At 47.8% G+C, this 18428-nt stretch overlaps 1 protein-coding gene across 1 annotated transcript in view; it reads left to right on the forward strand.

Annotated features, from left to right (window-relative positions):
* LOC144763327 (uncharacterized) overlaps positions 1–18428 on the forward strand; it is a 1153250-nt gene that overhangs the window by 535040 nt on the left and 599782 nt on the right. The window contains exons 47-48 of the mRNA XM_078648815.1: positions 12173–12208; positions 13205–13231. Of these exons, the coding sequence (XP_078504941.1) occupies positions 12173–12208; positions 13205–13231 (63 nt within the window). The remainder of the gene's footprint in view (positions 1–12172; positions 12209–13204; positions 13232–18428) is intronic.

Raw genomic sequence — 18428 nt, forward strand, 5'->3', positions numbered from 1 at the left:
TAGTTGATTTCTCTAACTATACCCTCCATTAAACAGAAAAAACAACTTATATTTGCAAAAACCCAAGCTACTCCCTCCGTGCTCGAACCCTACCATCTCCCATAATTTCATTAACAGTGAGTCACGACTCCCTCCCAGCTGCACAGGTCACGCTAAGCCACAGAACACCCTTCACCCAATTTACCTTCTCTGCGCCACTGCTAGCAGCATAATCTCGCTTAGCTTCCACTTAACGAGTGCTCTTAATGATTTACCCTCGCGCTCGTGCCGTTTTTTAAAGAGAACAAAATCTCCCACCTGTGAGCAATCCCGCTTTACTCCGCTCCACCCCTCATTCTTGTGTGTCATACCAAAAGACTTCATCTCCCATGGTGCCCCACATCACAGTCAAAGAAAAACATACTCCCTTCAAATTAAATCCGCCCCTATTAAACCTCCCGCAAAATGTGAGAGCTTATGTAAAAAATAACAAATAACAAAATTTCCGCGTGCCCTATTTAGAATGTGCTAGTAACTAAACATATCATGAACATGTCATAAAAACGAACTGTCCAAGCAGCAGAGTTCAATCGTCTCCTCATGCCTATATCGGTTTTGTTAATCGTTGCTTGTAAGTCATTCCACTTAAATCGATGTATTGTTTCTGTCTCCGTAGTGGTGGTTCCTTTAGAAAGTAAACTTGAATCCTTGGGGTGCAAGCTCCGAGGTGATAGTATTGCTAAGCATAGAGTCAGAATTGAGCAACTGCACTCCTTCCCTTTGTAATTACTTTAGTTTTTCAGTTCATGTAGCGAAATGCGTGCGAACAGACACCATGAAACACCTCATCATGGTTCACTTAGAAATAAATCCTTTGGGGTACATTATTCCTGCACTCGACTGTCGCACTGCGGTAGAGGAAATCTTTTCCTTTGAAAACTCTTCATGATTATGTCATTTTTATCCATTAATCAATATTAGTCCAACATTTTTAACTCGTGCATCTTCCTTAATTACGCCACTGCGGAGACAGCATGTTTGCATTTCGAATACTTTATTCATCATTTTCAAACACCAAGCGTTGCCAATCCAGGCTTTAACGGAGGCGTGTGAGGACAAACATGTTTCAAAAGTGGTTTAATGAAATCAACGTGCTCCCAATGCATTTCGAATTCTATGAATTCTTCGTCAGGGGTTTAACTGAAAATAAGATAAAGACACAATTATGCTAGCTGCTTGTCCATTATTAGTGTGCTCTAGTTGATTTCTCTAACTATACCCTCCATTAAACAGAAAAAACAACTTATATTTGCAAAAACCCAAGCTACTCCCTCCGTGCTCGAACCCTACCATCTCCCATAATTTCATTAACAGTGAGTCACGACTCCCTCCCAGCTGCACAGGTCACGCTAAGCCACAGAACACCCTTCACCCAATTTACCTTCTCTGCGCCACTGCTAGCAGCATAATCTCGCTTAGCTTCCACTTAACGAGTGCTCTTAATGATTTACCCTCGCGCTCGTGCCGTTTTTTAAAGAGAACAAAATCTCCCACCTGTGAGCAATCCCGCTTTACTCCGCTCCACCCCTCATTCTTGTGTGTCATACCAAAAGACTTCATCTCCCATGGTGCCCCACATCACAGTCAAAGAAAAACATACTCCCTTCAAATTAAATCCGCCCCTATTAAACCTCCCGCAAAATGTGAGAGCTTATGTAAAAAATAACAAATAACAAAATTTCCGCGTGCCCTATTTAGAATGTGCTAGTAACTAAACATATCATGAACATGTCATAAAAACGAACTGTCCAAGCAGCAGAGTTCAATCGTCTCCTCATGCCTATATCGGTTTTGTTAATCGTTGCTTGTAAGTCATTCCACTTAAATCGATGTATTGTTTCTGTCTCCGTAGTGGTGGTTCCTTTAGAAAGTAAACTTGAATCCTTGGGGTGCAAGCTCCGAGGTGATAGTATTGCTAAGCATAGAGTCAGAATTGAGCAACTGCACTCCTTCCCTTTGTAATTACTTTAGTTTTTCAGTTCATGTAGCGAAATGCGTGCGAACAGACACCATGAAACACCTCATCATGGTTCACTTAGAAATAAATCCTTTGGGGTACATTATTCCTGCACTCGACTGTCGCACTGCGGTAGAGGAAATCTTTTCCTTTGAAAACTCTTCATGATTATGTCATTTTTATCCATTAATCAATATTAGTCCAACATTTTTAACTCGTGCATCTTCCTTAATTACGCCACTGCGGAGACAGCATGTTTGCATTTCGAATACTTTATTCATCATTTTCAAACACCAAGCGTTGCCAATCCAGGCTTTAACGGAGGCGTGTGAGGACAAACATGTTTCAAAAGTGGTTTAATGAAATCATCGTGCTCCCAATGCATTTCGAATTCTATGAATTCTTCGTCAGGGGTTTAACTGAAAATAAGATAAAGACACAATTATACTAGCTGCTTGTCCATTATTAGTGTGCTCTAGTTGATTTCTCTAACTATACCCTCCATTAAACAGAAAAAACAACTTATATTTGCAAAAACCCAAGCTACTTTATCTTATTTTCAGTTAAACCCCTGACGAAGAATTCATAGAATTCGAAATGCATTGGGAGCACGTTGATTTCATTAAACCACTTTTGAAACATGTTTGTCCTCACACGCCTCCGTTAAAGCCTGGATTGGCAACGCTTGGTGTTTGAAAATGATGAATAAAGTATTCGAAATGCAAACATGCTGTCTCCGCAGTGGCGTAATTAAGGAAGATGCACGAGTTAAAAATGTTGGACTAATATTGATTAATGGATAAAAATGACATAATCATGAAGAGTTTTCAAAGGAAAAGATTTCCTCTACCGCAGTGCGACAGTCGAGTGCAGGAATAATGTACCCCAAATGATATTCCTATTAGCATGGCGATCCCAAACCTGGCTGATAATAAACACTTATATTGGTAAAAAAACAGCCCTATCTAGCAATCTGCTATTCCAAATCTGCAAAAAGCAAGTTAATGGCATATCGTTTTGGAGATCTATCTACATTGTAAAAGTACTGCTACTGATCTATGTAGAGCGTCTGCATTTGCCCGAAGCTCCTAAAAAAGAGGAAGATATTTCTGCCAAAGGTTTTTATCCATCTGGCCATTCGAACACACAGATAAACCCTATACCCCAAAAAGTTGCCTTGAACAATCAATATGTAAAATTCCTAGTCCTCAAAGAGAAACATGGTGTAACTCCTCACTGACTTAAATTTAGATAGTGATCAGTCATAAGAATGACCACATTTGACAATGATAGGACATTACTTGAGTTGTTTGAATCATTTAATAGTTTGAAATGCTTGGTTTTAATATTTGTATTATTAAACTTGCAATGGTTTTAATCACGCAGGGCACAACTTTAGTCAAATGAAATATTCAATAGTTTGAAAAGCCTAGTTTTAATGTATGTGTATGTTTATACATGCAATAGTTTTAATTAATTATACATTAGAAAGTCATCTTCTAGTATACATTTGGCAACAGATGTCAAGGAGTCAGTGTGCTAGTGCGACAAGCAGGAAGGTTAGCAGACCGGTGTAATCTAGTCATCATGTCTGACACTTTCTGCGGGAAGTTTAGTGGGACATGAATATATACTGCAGTATAAACATAGATGTGATACATATAGAAAAGACCTGGGTGCAAGTCAGTTGCAAAGAATGTGGATGGGTTCTTAAATGTAAAGGGGTCTACTATTGAAATAGTACATTACAGAGCCCTTTTGTCCTAATTGCTCATGAGCCCTAACATTCAGGTAACCAACCACCAATGGAACCCAAAATGTGATGTACAAAAAACAAAACATATATATGTATTATAGTTGCCTTTATTGGTAGCAAAGAGCCGAACTAAAACCAGATAATGAATTGACTCTTAAGATATTTTTTGCCTGGTAGGTAGGAAAGTTAACTTGTTAAGATCTGTCTAAAATCATCAAGTAAAATGAAATACATATCTTTTTTTACCACCATATATGCATTGATTTGATCAGATTTGATTATCAACCAACTAGCAGCCCGTCCCGACCTTGTCCGGGAGCAATCAGGCTTCAGGGCCCCGGCACCCGCCCGCCCCGACATTGTCCGTGGGTCCCCCGGAGTAGCAGCCCGTCCCGACCTTGGCTTCAGGGCCCCCGCCCGCCCCGACATTGTCCGTGGGTCCCCCGGAGCCTTACCTCATCCGCCGCACCTCCCCGCGCTCCTAAGTTCACCGGTCCACCGCTAGCAATCAGGCTTCAGGGACCCCGCCCGCCCCAGCCCACGCCCGCCCCGACATTGTCCGTGGTTCCCCCAGAGTAGCAGCCCGTCCCGACCTTGGCTTCAGGGCCCTCGCCCGCCCTGACATTGTCCGTGGGTCCACCGGAGCCTAACCTCATCCGCCGCACCTCCCCGCGCTCCTGAGTTCACCGGTCCGCCACTCCTTGCCGCTCCTCCCCGCCTGTCGGCTGCTCCTCTCCGCTCCTCCCAGCCTGTCCGCAGCTCCTCACCGCTCCTCCCAGCCTGTCCGCAGCTCCTCACCGCTCCTCCCCTCCTGTCCGGCGCTCCTCCCCGCGCTCATGTCCGCCGCTCCTCCTCGCGCTCCTGGACGCCGCTCCTCTCCGCGCTCTTGATGTCAGCACGCACGTCGCGGCCGGCGCTACTTCCATGGGAGTACTTTTTTATTTTTTTTGAATTTTTTTTAAATAACTTATATTTTTTTAATTTATATAGCCTATGTCCATCTGCACACCCTGACAATTACAACGATGTATCGGGTGTGTGGATTGGCGCTGTGGTTTCTGAGTTTACCCGCCTCAAAAATGTTCAAAGTTCTTCCTTTATAATAGTAGTATAGATACTTGCCAAACAGGATTTTGTGTAATCCAGTAGCATATATGACATTGGTATTACAAATTGACAATTACTACAAAATTCCGACCCCTTACTGAAGTTTATTTTTACATCTTTTGGTAAGGTTTTTTTCTGTTGCAAAGCTTTTTTCACAAACAAGGCAAACGAATCCATTCCACTAACTATAATGCAACCGTAACTGTATGATGTTTAACAATTTTAAAACATCATCTTTATTGATATATGCAGTTATACAGTTGGTATGGGAAAAGAATGACTTCATTCTCTTCTGCATTGCCTACTATTATTGGCATTATTTAGTGTGGTCCTGCTGTGTTTTGTTGCAGTGAAATGTTTGCATTATTTTTTAGAAATGAACAGATTGGTTGTGGTATAGTTTTCGAGATTGAGATTGTTCAGTAGGCTCTTGCAAGAATATCGATGTTGATAACAGAAGCTGTAAGCATGGAGCTAAAATAAAGACTGACATAATTTGGAAATTTTTTGAAATTGTTATTTTGTTGAATTTTACTAAGTAGAATGTAAAGAGTTAGGTAAAATCAGAAGGATGTGTTTTACCTAAACTAACGAAGATGGCTGCAAGGCGTATGCATCATACTACCTTAGCAATCAATGTTTGGTTAGCCCAGTAAAAGTGTGAACCTGTTTCTTGAGGATCAAGGCATCACTTAGATTAGTGCCATCCTGAAATAGTACAACTCACTCAGGCGCCTACTGTGCATTGGGAATTTGTAAGATGACTGCAGTTATTGGTTTCTGGATAATGCATCAAGCTAACGTTTGGACATCAAACACGGTGAGAGGTAAGTAAAGGGGATTGTGTCATCCAGATTAGTTTGTAAACAATGCAAAGCACATTCTACTATAACCTTATAGCCCGCCGAAGAGGGCTATATCGGCTATTAAAGGTCCTCTTCAGCGTTCGGCTCGGGCCTTTATCAAGGGAGAGGGACTTTAATAGCCGGTATAGCCCAGCTACGAAGGGCATCTGAAAGAAACAGGTTAGTATTAGATTCCTTACCTTAGAATATCCCCAGGCGTCAGTCTGGATCCGGAAACTTTTGCGTAGCAGTACCCCTGCGCGTCGGTAGGCGTCGTCTGCAGGCGTCCCCTGCGGCTCCGCGTCGTCGGCGTCGTGCGCCGTGATGACGTCGCTGGAGTATATAGACGCCGCCTCCGCGCGCTGACGTCAGTTCTTCTTTTTTCCGCGCCAGTTAGCGCAGATCCGAAGAGCAGTACTCCGGTCTTTTGACCAAGTTTTTTGTTAACTAATTGATCTTTACGGTGCCGGTAGGATGCCCGGTTTCAAGAGTTGCGACGAGTGCGACCGCCTGATGTCGGTCACCGACCACCATCGACTCTGCCTCCGGTGTCTGGGCGCGGACCACGACGTGGAGTCCTGCGTCGACTGTCGGGCCTTGACTGGAAAAGCTAGGCGGGAGCGGTCCCGCAAGCTTCTCGAGCTCCGGGTGTCGGCCCCGCGTCGAGAGCGGTCCCGGTCCGGTCGGAGGTCGAGGGAGCGGTCGAGGGAACGATCGCGGAGCCGCCATGGGCGCTCCGGGAGTCGCCACCATTCCTCCGGCTCGTCAGGTAAGCACAAGAAGTCGGGGCGTCGCCATCGCACCCCCGACTCCCCCCGACGCCCGCGTGCTGCGGCCGGGGGCTCGGGTGACCCCACCCCCGCGGTCCCGCGTGGGTCGCCGACGCCGTCTACCCCACACCTGTCGGTCCCTGGGGAAGGCGCGTCGCGTGAGGAGATCGAGGCCTTCCTCATTGCTATGAGGGCGAGGTCTTCTCCGGCGGGGCCTTCGGCGCCTGCGGGCCCGTCGGTCCCGTCTGGGGGCCCGAGCGGTTCGGGTGCTCCTGCCCCGGCGCCGCCGGTGGCTCCGGCCCCGGCGCCGCTGGTTCCCTCTGGTTCGTCGCCGGCTGGTCTCCCGGCCTCTCCGGCGTCGGTTCCTGTGGGCCAACCCGTGGTACCGCCCCCGCGTGGTGCAGCGACTCCGCCGTCGGCTCCGGCCGGCGTCGGGTCCCCGGCACCGACGCCGCGCGGCGCCACCCCCATTTCCTCCCCGACTCCGGACACGGAGCCGGACCGGCGTCGGCCGACGCCGGATCCGACGCCGATGGGGCCCGTTGACCCCGATGTCTATATCGTCGATCCAGAATATGGGTATGATGAGGAGGAGTATGGAGAGGGTTGGGAGGGGTCTGAGGACCCTCTATCCCGTGCCTGCCAGTATGATGTGGACTGGGTAGGTGATCTGGGTGATGCCAGTGGCCTGGACGAGTCGCCCAACCCTGGGTTTGTCTCTCCGTCCCCTGTGGCGTCCGAGGCAGGTGCTGCCTATTCGGTGGTCCTGATGAGGGCTGCCAAGGCCTTACACCTTGAGCTCCCCGTCGCGAAGGTCAAACCGAATATTCTGACGGAAGTGTTTAAACCGCAGTCATGCCCCCAGGAGCCTCTGCTGCCGTTTAATGAGGCCCTGACGGATGTCCTTCTGGGCACCTGGTCCAGGCCCGCTTCTGGTGCGCCGGTTGACCGGAACGTTGCCAGGCGTCACCGTCCATGCTCGGACGACCCTGCCTTCCTGTCCACCCATCCCTCCCCGGAGAGTCTGGTGATCCAGGCCTCCACTTCACAGTCCGCATTTCCGTCGGCTCCGCCCGACCGGGAATCAAAGAGGTACGACCAATTTGGTAAAAAAGTGTTTTCCTCTTTGAGCGCTGGACTGCGGTCTTGTAACACCGCGTGCCTCTTGGGCCGCTACACCCACTCCCTGTGGGATACGGTCGAGGAGTGTTTGCCGCAATGCCCCCAGGAAGTGCGGGACAAGCTCACCCGGGCCTTGGTTGAAGGCCGGGATGCGGCGCGGTACTCGATCCGTTGTGGTCTGGACACCACAGACTCACTGGGACGGGCCATGTCCACTACGGTGGCGATTCGTCGCCATGCCTGGCTGAGATCTGCCAACTTCTCACCAGACGTCCAAAATACACTTATGGACATGCCATTTGATGGCAGTCGCCTATTTGGTGACAAAGCGGACCACGCGCTGGAGCGCTTCAAGGACTCCAGGGTCACGGCCAAGTCCTTGGGTCTCTCGACCCAGCGCCAGCAGACGGGTTCGTTTCGGCCCTTTCGTGGCCAAGGGAGAGGAGGTCCCACACGTGCTGCCAGCCACGCGACGCAGAGCGCTCCCCAGCGCGGTGGCGCCCGTGGTTTCCGCCGTGGTGGCGGTAGAGGCCAGCGTCGTGGTCAGTCCACGCCTCCCTCCGCTGCGGCATCCAAGCCTTCCTAGTCCGAGCTTTCGGGCTCACGTGACGCCAGTGGGTGGCAGGGTTCGCCATCACCACTCCCGCTGGCGCGCGATAACATCGGACAGGTGGGTGCTGCAGCTTGTCCGAAGGGGCTATGCCCTCCCCTTCGAGTCCACTCCTCCAGCCATGCCACCGCAGAACCACCGTGTGTCGGGGGACCACTTGACACTTCTGCAGGAGGAAGTTACGGCCCTCTTGGCCAAGGGGGCCATCGAGCGCGTTCCTGGGCCAGAAGTAGGGTGTGGTTGCTACTCCCACTACTTTCTGGTACCCAAGAAGGACAAGGGAGGCCTGCGTCCTATCTTGGATCTACGGAACGTCAACGGCTTCCTCCGGAAGGAGAAGTTCAAGATGTTGACTTTGGCTCAGGTCTTGGCTGCTCTAGACCCACAAGACTGGATGGTAGCGTTGGACTTGCAGGATGCGTATTTTCACATCCCCGTCCTGCCGGCCCACCGGCGTTACCTGCGGTTCACGGTAGGCCACGAGCACTTTCAGTTTATCGTGCTCCCATTCGGCCTTACCAGCGCCCCACGGGTGTTCACGAAAGTGATGGCGGTGGTCGCAGCTCATCTGCGCCGATTAGGGGTTTCAGTCTTCCCCTACCTCGACGACTGGCTGTTGAAGGCGGGCTCGCCCCAGACAGTCGTCCACCACCTTCAGATGACGGCAGACCTCCTGCACGAGCTGGGGTTTTCCATCAATGTGCCGAAATCACACCTGTGTCCCTCTCAAAAGCTCCTTTTCATCGGAGCGGTTCTCGACTCGGCGCAGTTTCGGGTTTATCCTCCGGAACGGCGGGTCCGGGATATTCAGGCTCTGATTCCCATCTTTCAGCCGTTATCCCGGGTTTCGGTCAGGTTGACGCTGCGGCTTCTGGGGCTGATGGCCTCCTGCATCCTTCTGGTGCATCACGCCAGATGGCGGATGCGGGCTCTGCAGTGGGACCTGAAGTTTCAGTGGGCCCAGCATCAGGGCAACCTATCCGACCATGTCCTGATCTCGGAGGGCACTGCGAGACAGTTGCAGTGGTGGCTTACGGACCGCGATTGGGTCAGGGGCAGATCCCTCTCCCTTCCCCAACCGGAGCACGTGGTTGTGACGGACGCGTCCCTCCAAGGCTGGGGTGGCCACTTGGGAGAGGCGGAGATCAGAGGCCTCTGGTCTCCGGCGGAGTCCCGGCTCCATATCAACATGTTGGAGCTGCGGGCGATTCGCCTAGCACTGAAGGCATTCCTCCCCTTTGTCAACGGGAGTGTAGTGCAGGTGTTCACGGACAACACCACCGCCATGTGGTACTGCAACAAACAGGGCGGTGTGGGGTCGTGGACCCTTTGCCAAGAGGCTCTGCGCCTCTGGCAATGGCTGGAACGTCAGGGCGTGACTCTGACGGTTCAACACCTGGCAGGTTCTCTGAACGCCAGGGCGGACGAACTCAGCCGTCGGTGCTCGGTGGATCACGAATGGCGTCTGAACTCGGATGTGGCGAGAGGCCTCTTTCAGCAATGGGGAGAGCCTTGGTTAGATCTATTCGCCACAGAAGAGAACGCGCAATGTCATCAGTTCTGCGCGTTGGAGTTTCCAAGACGGCACTCGCTCGGCGACGCCTTTCGGCGCGAGTGGAGTTGCGGTCTGTTGTACGCCTTTCCGCCTATACCACTTCTGCCCAGAGTGCTGAAGAAGATCAGGCGCGACCGGGCCCAAGTTATCCTTGTGGCTCCGGACTGGGCTCGAAGGTACTGGTATCCCGAGCTACTCAGCATGACAGTCGGTCCCTCGATCCGCCTGCCCCTTCAGGAGGACCTTCTGTCGCAGCAGCAGGGGACGGTCCTCCACCCGAACCTGTCCAGTCTCCACCTCCATGCGTGGAGATTGAGCGGCGACAGTTGAGGCCATTTGACTTGCCTCCTGAAGTCTGTGATGTCATTCTGGCAGCCAGGCGTCCCTCCACAAAGTCGGTATACGCCTGCCGGTGGAACAGATTTGTGGCATGGTGCACAGCGAAGGCTGTGGATCCCCTTTCTGCCCCTCTGTCTGAGGTTCTCCTCTTCCTCCTTTCCCTTGCCCAGCAGGGCTCTGCTCTGGGCACTATCAAGGGCTATCTTTCTGCCCTTTCCGCCTTCTTGAGGCTACCTGATCAGCCATCTTTGTTCAAGTCCCCTATTGTGTTGAGATTCTTGAAGGGCATCATGCACATGTATCCTCCAACTCCGTTCGTGATGCCTCAGTGGGACTTGAACCTGGTTTTGACTTTCCTGATGTGCGCTCCCTTTGAGCCCCTTCATTCCTGTCCTCTCCGTCTTCTCACCTTAAAGACGGCCTTCCTGGTAGCCATCACCTCTGCCAGGAGAGTGAGTGAGCTCCAGGCTCTTTCTATTCAACCTCCTTTCTTGTCTGTTCATCCTGATAAGGTGGTTCTTCGGACTAGACCTTCTTTCCTGCCCAAGGTAGTCTCTGCTTTTCACATTGGGCAGTCCATCACCTTGCCCTCTTTCTTCCCGCCTCCGCATCCTTCAAAGGATGAAGAGCGGCTCCATCGTCTGGACCCAAAACGTGCGCTTTCATTCTATATGGATCGCACACGCCAGTTCCGGGTGGATGACCAACTGTTTGTTGGCTACGTGGGTGAGAAGAAGGGAAGGGCGGTACAGAAACGGACCATCTCTCGGTGGGTCGTCCTGTGCATCAAAGCATGCTACTCTTTGGCTCGGAAGGAGCCTCCTGTTGGGCTGAGGGCCCATTCCACTCGGGCCACGGCGGCTACTACTGCCCTGGGCCGGGGAGTCCCTTTGCAGGACATTTGCCAGGCGGCCACGTGGGCCTCGCTGCACACCTTTGCGAGGCACTACTGCCTGGACAGTCAAGTCCGGAGGGATGGCTTCTTTGGCCGTTCGGTCCTCCAGGACTTTCTGGTGTAGGTTGTATTGGTTCGCAGACCCACCACCGGGGTTGGTATTGCTGGGGTATCTATTCTAAGGTAAGGAATCTAATACTAACCTGTTTCTTTCAGATGAACAAGTTACTTACCTTCGGTAACGATATATCTGTAAGAAACAGTAGTTAGTATTAGATTCCTTACCGCCCCGCCCATCCTCCCCGTTCTGCGAACTGATACCTAGGGTTAAGGACATCCCTTTCAGGGCCCTAGTTTCAAATGGCACCAGTGTTGGTTCTCACATGGCTCTGCGTGTTCTGGCGCGGAAAAGCTGTGTGCAAAGAACTGACGTCAGCGCGCGGAGGCGGCGTCTATATACTCCAGCGACGTCATCACGGCGCACGACGCCGACGACGCGGAGCCGCAGGGGACGCCTGCAGACGACGCCTACCGACGCGCAGGGGTACTGCTACGCAAAAGTATCCGGATCCAGACTGACGCCTGGGGATATTCTAAGGTAAGGAATCTAATACTAACTACTGTTTCTTACAGATATATCGTTACCGAAGGTAAGTAACTTGTTCTATAAGGCTATTAGAACATTCTGCCACTAGAGGGCAGAATGTTCTAACAAAAAAGAACAAAGCCTTAAGGGAGGGGGAGGGGAATGGAATGCCCTCAGGCTCCCTGAAGCCTTTGTTCACAGCCAGAGCAGCAAACAAAGAAACATTGGAAAGTTGGAGCTCCAGACTTATACCAGCCATTATAAACCCGGAGCACTCCATTGTTTTCAATGGAGCTCCCAACATTCCAATGTTCTAATGAAGATTAGACATTCCTCCCAGTTTCTGATAGTGGAGTGAGATCAGATGTGTATGCCTTCTGAATGAGCTGTAACAGGAAGCACACCTCACTGAGTAGAATTGAGAGCACAAATAATCTGCTTTTGATAGTGACTTTTTTTTAATTCTTTTGCATGTAGAAACTGTACAGTTGTGAAAGTGCAAATGTGTTGCTCTCTTGGGCGACACAGAACCTTCCCTTTGCCTTGTTGATAGAGACTCCAGGCTGATGCTCTGTTATTTTTCTTCTACAGGGTACCACTGGCGAAAAGGGCGACAAAGGCAATATTGTAAGTTGTGGAACAGGGAATGTACTCATTTTAATATCAACAAACTCTGAGAGCATTTTATGGCAAACATATGTTTCCAAATAATATGGGGAATCTTCTTGCGTTTCTTCCTTGGGCCGTTCCATCTTGAGCATAGTTGCTAAACTCATATTTTCTTCTATTCTTGGCCTCCACATTTTTTGAATATCATACGATTTTAGTTTTCCAATTCACATAAATACACTAACAGGTTACATGCATTGTTTTTCTTTTTTGTTTGTTTGTCCAAAAGCATCTACAAAATTGTTGATGCGCCATACTAATTTGATCTGCAAGTTTGGATAGAATAATATATTGATGAGGAGTAGGGTCCCATTTTTCGATTTTTTAAAGATTTCACCAAGGATTTAAATTGATATCCAACTTCCTCAAACACATAGCACATTCATAGCTTCTTACCAGCTTTACTCCTTCTGGTTTCACATACATACTGCTTTGCCAATCTAGTGATCTTACAAGTGAAAGTTCAGCATGTTACTGAAGTCAGGGGAAAGCAAAGATTTCAATTTGAACACAAATGATGCCTCTCTTAACCTGGGGGAACAGAAACATCTCACGATTTAAGTCAGGTGAGCCTGATAATGATCTTTCACACATTTCTTGTCAACACTGAACTCTTTTTCATCAGGCACCTCAAGGTAAAGTGGAGAGATTTGGGGCATGATGACTGGATACTCCAACCAAGACAACAGAGGAAATCTTGGTGGACAAATTCTAGGACAATTAGTGATGGACAAGAGAGAGTCATAGGAAAGATGATTTGGAACTACATGAGCTGAACAGATTATTTTGCCACTGGTCATGTCTAAGCATTTGCCAATGAAAAAAACCTTTAAGTACCCATGCACAGAGGCTTCACATAACCTATTACTTTTGGAGTAAACAGAAGTCCTGAAATGGTGCTGCTAGTAAGTCAAAGTTTAGTTGACACTGAGTTTCTCTTTTATATTTTTTTAGGGATTACCTGGACCCCCTGGCGCATTCGTGAGTAAAATTGATTTCACGTTCTCACTCATGCATAGGCGGGCTCAGCATATATGGATTGCATTTTATGTTATAAGCAATAGTTAACTCTTGGTGTAGTGACATATATTTTTCTTACGGTAGTACAAAAATCACTGTAAAAATATGTGTGAAAGAGCTGATGTTGAGCTATATGAGTGTAGTATGTGTTACATGTAACCAAATACACAGGGGCCTATTCATAAACTGCATGTTGTAGTACATTGAGTAGTATACTATAATAGTACTACTCACATATTACAAAATGCTATTCACAAAACATGGGTGTGGAGGTCTACACCTCTACCTCTACTATCTTTTCAGAGCAAAGATCTGCGGTGAAAACATGCACATGTATTCCTACAGTTTAGTAGTAAATGTATGTGGGATCGATGGGGGAATGACAGCATAATGGGGAATGCTAACTGCTAAGCGGGAGGGGTATGGGGACGGGTAAGGGGGCTAAGGGAGGGATGAGAAGGGGTTTAGGGATGGACTAACACCCACCTCAAAAATAGTGAGCCCATTGCTATTCACAAACTGCACTTCTATAGTTACTACAGCCAAAAATGGGACTTAAAATAGAAACCATAGGAAATAATGTTAAGATAAATTAATTTATTTTGACATTTTGAAAATATGTTGAAAAGTATTTTAATATATTAATAAGTGTTTTAAATGTAAAATAATAATTGAATTAGGTTCATTAATTATATAAATAACTTTTTCTAATTTTCAATGCATAATAAATAAATATAAACATTTTACTTCAGGCGAGAATTTTTAATCCGTATTTGAAAAAGAATTTTAATTTAACATGATACATTTTATCTATTTAAATAATTAATTCAAAATTAAGTTGAGTGCTGTGTTATTAATTTTGTTTTGCATTCAAAATAAAAGTATAAAAGTAATTTATATCAATAATTATCATCAAAAAATTGTACTTCTTATTTTTAAGGGTAATAAACTTTTTTAAATTTCCCTATACATAACCAAACCTGGTGACAGAGACTTAAACCTATGTGTGAAAAGTTACTAGTGTTTCGGGGTGCTCCTCATTGTGTTTCAGGGATGGAGACCTGTAAGTCTACACGTTGCAGTAAATTTACACTCAGAAATGGTGAACAGCCCAAATTAGTACATTTCCTGCTAAGAGCCATATTATGATTTTCGGCACTCCTAGAGCGGGAGACATGTCACCGCTCCACTCCAGGGCTGTGAAACTCACTGCCCCCTGCCCACCAGATTACAGGTAATTGTGTAGTCTGGCAGACAGGCGGCATGGCAGTCCTGCGGTGGTGCTGTTCAAAGGCTCATTTGAGCCTTAAACAGCACCGCTGCAGGCCTGCCAGTGCACGTTCCTGCATGGAAAGGAATGCACCATATTATGCATTACTTTCCTTACTGGATCTGAGGGTGCAAATCTACAGGGGAGCACAACATGTACCCCCGTGCAGAGAAGCACAAGGAGGCCCTACTGGGCCTCCTTTGTTGCCTCACCGCCACCCTTTTCAAGGTGGCGATGCTGCACCCCCAGCATATTTTGGCCATGAACCGCTTCCAGGCTGCCGCAGGCTCCTTGATCCGCGGTGGTGGCACGGGTTCAGTACAATTGCCTCACTTATAATATTGTGGGTGGTCCCGCAGTGTGGCGGTGGTCGGACAGCCACCATGACTACAGCGGTCCCATGGACAGCCTCAGTTTATTTATTTATAAAGTGTTATATAGCACGAACATGACCCATGCGGGTATCAGAACGCTTTACAATATTCAATTGTTGCACCATACAGTACAAAAGAGGTAGATAGGAGTATATGGGTGGCATAGGAGACTAGTAGTTATTAAGGAGTGATCCACAAGGGAATCTAAGCACTTTACAATACACAGGTTATTACATATTAGGTGGTTGAGGTAGTATACATACATTCGATATACGTCATTCAGTACAAAAGAGGTAGACAGTGGTATAAGGGTAGCATAGGATACTGGTAGTCATCATAGAGTAAAAGTCTTAGGATGTGAATTTCTTCATTAGGAGCAGTTTAATTCTTTTTTGAAGGAGGTAAAGGAAGTGATCCAGCGAACCACTGGAGGTAGGGAGTTCCAAATCTTTGGAGCAATCCCTGAGAATGCTCTGCAATCAGTTTCTTTTTATGGAAGGATTGTGGTTTCAGTAGTAATGAACTTGCACTACGCAATAGTCTGCATCCTCCTGAACGCTCAAGCTTTCGTGCTAAGTAGCTGGTGGTATTGCTATGCAGGGCTTTGTGGGTCATGCAGGCGATCTTTAGGTGTATTCTTGCCTCGTAGGGTAGCCAGTTCAAAACTTTCAAGGTTGGAGAAATGTGATTATTTCTTTTAGTTCCTGAGCCCAGTCTGGCCGCAGCGTTAAGCGAAGCCCTCAGAGGGGCAAGCTTGTATTTGTGAAGACTGCATAGGGTGGTGCTTCCATAGTCCAATCTTGGTAGCACTAGGGCTTGTACCTCCATTTTTAAGTCGTTCTGTGGGAGGAAGGGCTTGAGTTTCCTTAGTATGCTCATCTGATGATTAGCTCCCTAGGTGGCAATATTGATTTGTGCCTGCATGTTCAAGTGTTTGTCTATGGTGACTCCCAAGGATTTGGTGGAGTCAATGATGTGGGAAGCACAGTCCTAGGAAGTAAGATGCTTCAACCATAAGTCTATCTTGGGTGTGTGATTGGGAGGGGGGATGAGAAGGAATTCCATTTTTTTGGTGTTAAACATGAGGTGGTTGTCAGTGAGCCAACTTTGAGTATTCTGTAGAATAGCGTTGAGGGAGATGAAGTCTTCTGGTTGGGAGATTTTCATATACAGTTGAGCGTTGTCCACATATAGGTGATATAACATGCTCACAGAGTTCAGTGTGTTTGCCAGGGATTCCATGAGTAAATTGAAAAGGATGGGTGAGAGTGCTGAGCCCTGTGGAACCCCTATGGTGACCATGGAGGGTTGAGAGAGTGAATTCTTCGTCTTAATTCTTTGTGTTCTGTTATTTAGGAAGGAGGGGAACCATTGTAGGACTTAGCCAGTTAGGCCCATCCTTCGTTCCAGTAAGGACAGTAGATTGTCATGCTTAACCGTATCAAAAGCGGAGGATAAGTCAAGAAGTATCAATAGGCATGATTCATTGTGGTCAACCATTTTTAGGATGTCCTCCATTATGTGGGTGAGTGCAGATTCAGTGCTGTGACCATGCTGGAAACCGGATTGGTGTTTGTCTAGGAGGTTGTAATTCTCGATGTGGTTGCATAGTTGTATTTGAACACATTTTTCCAACAATTTAGCCAGAGTGGGGATGTTGGATATAGGGCGGTAGTTGTTGAGATCAGTGGCGAGGGAGTCAGACTTCTTTAGAATAGGTATGACCTGCCCTATTTAAGACAGTCCAATATGGGCCCTTGTCTCAGGGAGGCATTTACGATCTTTGACCATAGGGGAAGACCAGAGGTTTTTATCATTTTGAATAAAGAAGGAAGTTATGGGTCCTAGAAGTGATTTGAGGGGTTAATAGTTAGAAGAGTGTTATAGATTTCTTGTTCAGGGATGGGCAGGAAGGTGTGCCAAGAGGCATTGTTTTTTGGGATTTCTGTCGGAGTAATAAAATGGACCTTGATCTGAGAGTGAGATTTATCATCAAGGGCCATAGTTTGAGGGAGGGCCTTCTTTGATTGGATGTTGAGTTCAATGGATTTTGTTTTTTCTAGGAAGAAGTTGGCCAGCTCATCGCAGTTAGGTGTGAGCGAGTCACTTGGTTCCAGGAAGTTTGACTTGTTGCGCGCTTGTTTTTTTTTTTTTTGAAACTTTATTTATCATTTTCCAAAAGAAATGCAAAAATAAAGATAAACATCCATGATGAAAACATACAGATGATTCATAGTGTGTCACTCTAGTCACATACATGTAGTATACAATAATCCGAACATACTCAAATATCATTCTTGGGCCAAGGTGAAAGGCACATGGGGGGACGCAATGCCAATGGTAGACCTCAGAGGGAGCGAAACCCCACATTTGTATCAACAAGATATGGACATCGCCTGAGCCTCTCAATCAACTGGAAGAAAAGGGTAAAATAATCAGGGGTACCGTACAATGCATTATACAAATCAAGGGACAAAGTTAGTAACCCTGCACAATCCTTCAACCAATCCCCTCGGGAACAATAGCATGAGTAGGGGTAGTCTGGCCCCTGGCCATGGCGCCGGCGATATATGAGCGGTACGTGCCCCAAATATCATTGGGTCTGGAAATAGAGGTGTACCCGGGACCAATAATCATGGATCACTGGGCATGACCACGAGAGGTGCGCAAAGTCCGCAAAGGGCCCACCGCACTTGGGGCATGCGTGGGGTCTTGCTGGGTCTATTTTATGCAGTCGCGCTGGTGTGTAGTATAATCTACACAAGAATTTAAAGTGTAGAAGCTTATGTTTACTATTTAGAGAGATGTCCTTGGTCGCCCTACAGCACCACTGCCACTGATCATCTGAAATAGGGTAACCCAAATCCGCCTCCCATGCGGCTCGCACCCCTTGATCCGGGGAAGGGAGAAGTTTGCAGCGCATATGATATAACTTAGATACCAAATGATTTCCTGATGGGTGTTGAATGAGAAAGGTGAGGGGGGACATCTCCTCAGGAGGGAGGGGGAACGAGGGGAACGAGGCACGCAGTAAAGAGCGCAGCCTGGTCAGCACAAAGGAGTCCATAAATGTTCTCTCCGTAAAGCGAATATCCTCTGCAAGTGAGAAGGCATGGCCGTCAGGGAACAAGTCTCCAATGGTAGAAATGTGGAATTTGGTTAATGTTTGCCGTACCACAGATTCCCCAGTTATTGGTAGCCAGGTGGGTTTGGGCAATGGGAGGGCCGGAGAGTACAGCTGGTCAAGACCAATAAGTCGGCGCAGTCTTCCCCACGCCCAGCGGGTCGATGAAACAGTTTGAATATCCCACGGGTCTCTAGGAAAGCCCAACACTAGAGTGGTGGATAGCGACCCAGGCAAAACCAAGTCGGCTTCCGGTTTCAGATAAATAATCCGAGCGTCAGGGTGGAACCATGGGTATGCGTAGGAGCATTGTGCTACCAAAAAATAAAGATAAAAATCGGGGACACCAAGTCCACCACGCTCATATGGGAGTGTCAACATGCGCCAAGA

The sequence above is a fragment of the Lissotriton helveticus genome, chromosome 1_1, assembly GCF_964261635.1.
Source record: "Lissotriton helveticus chromosome 1_1, aLisHel1.1, whole genome shotgun sequence".
NCBI classification, from domain to species: Eukaryota; Metazoa; Chordata; class Amphibia; order Caudata; family Salamandridae; genus Lissotriton; species Lissotriton helveticus.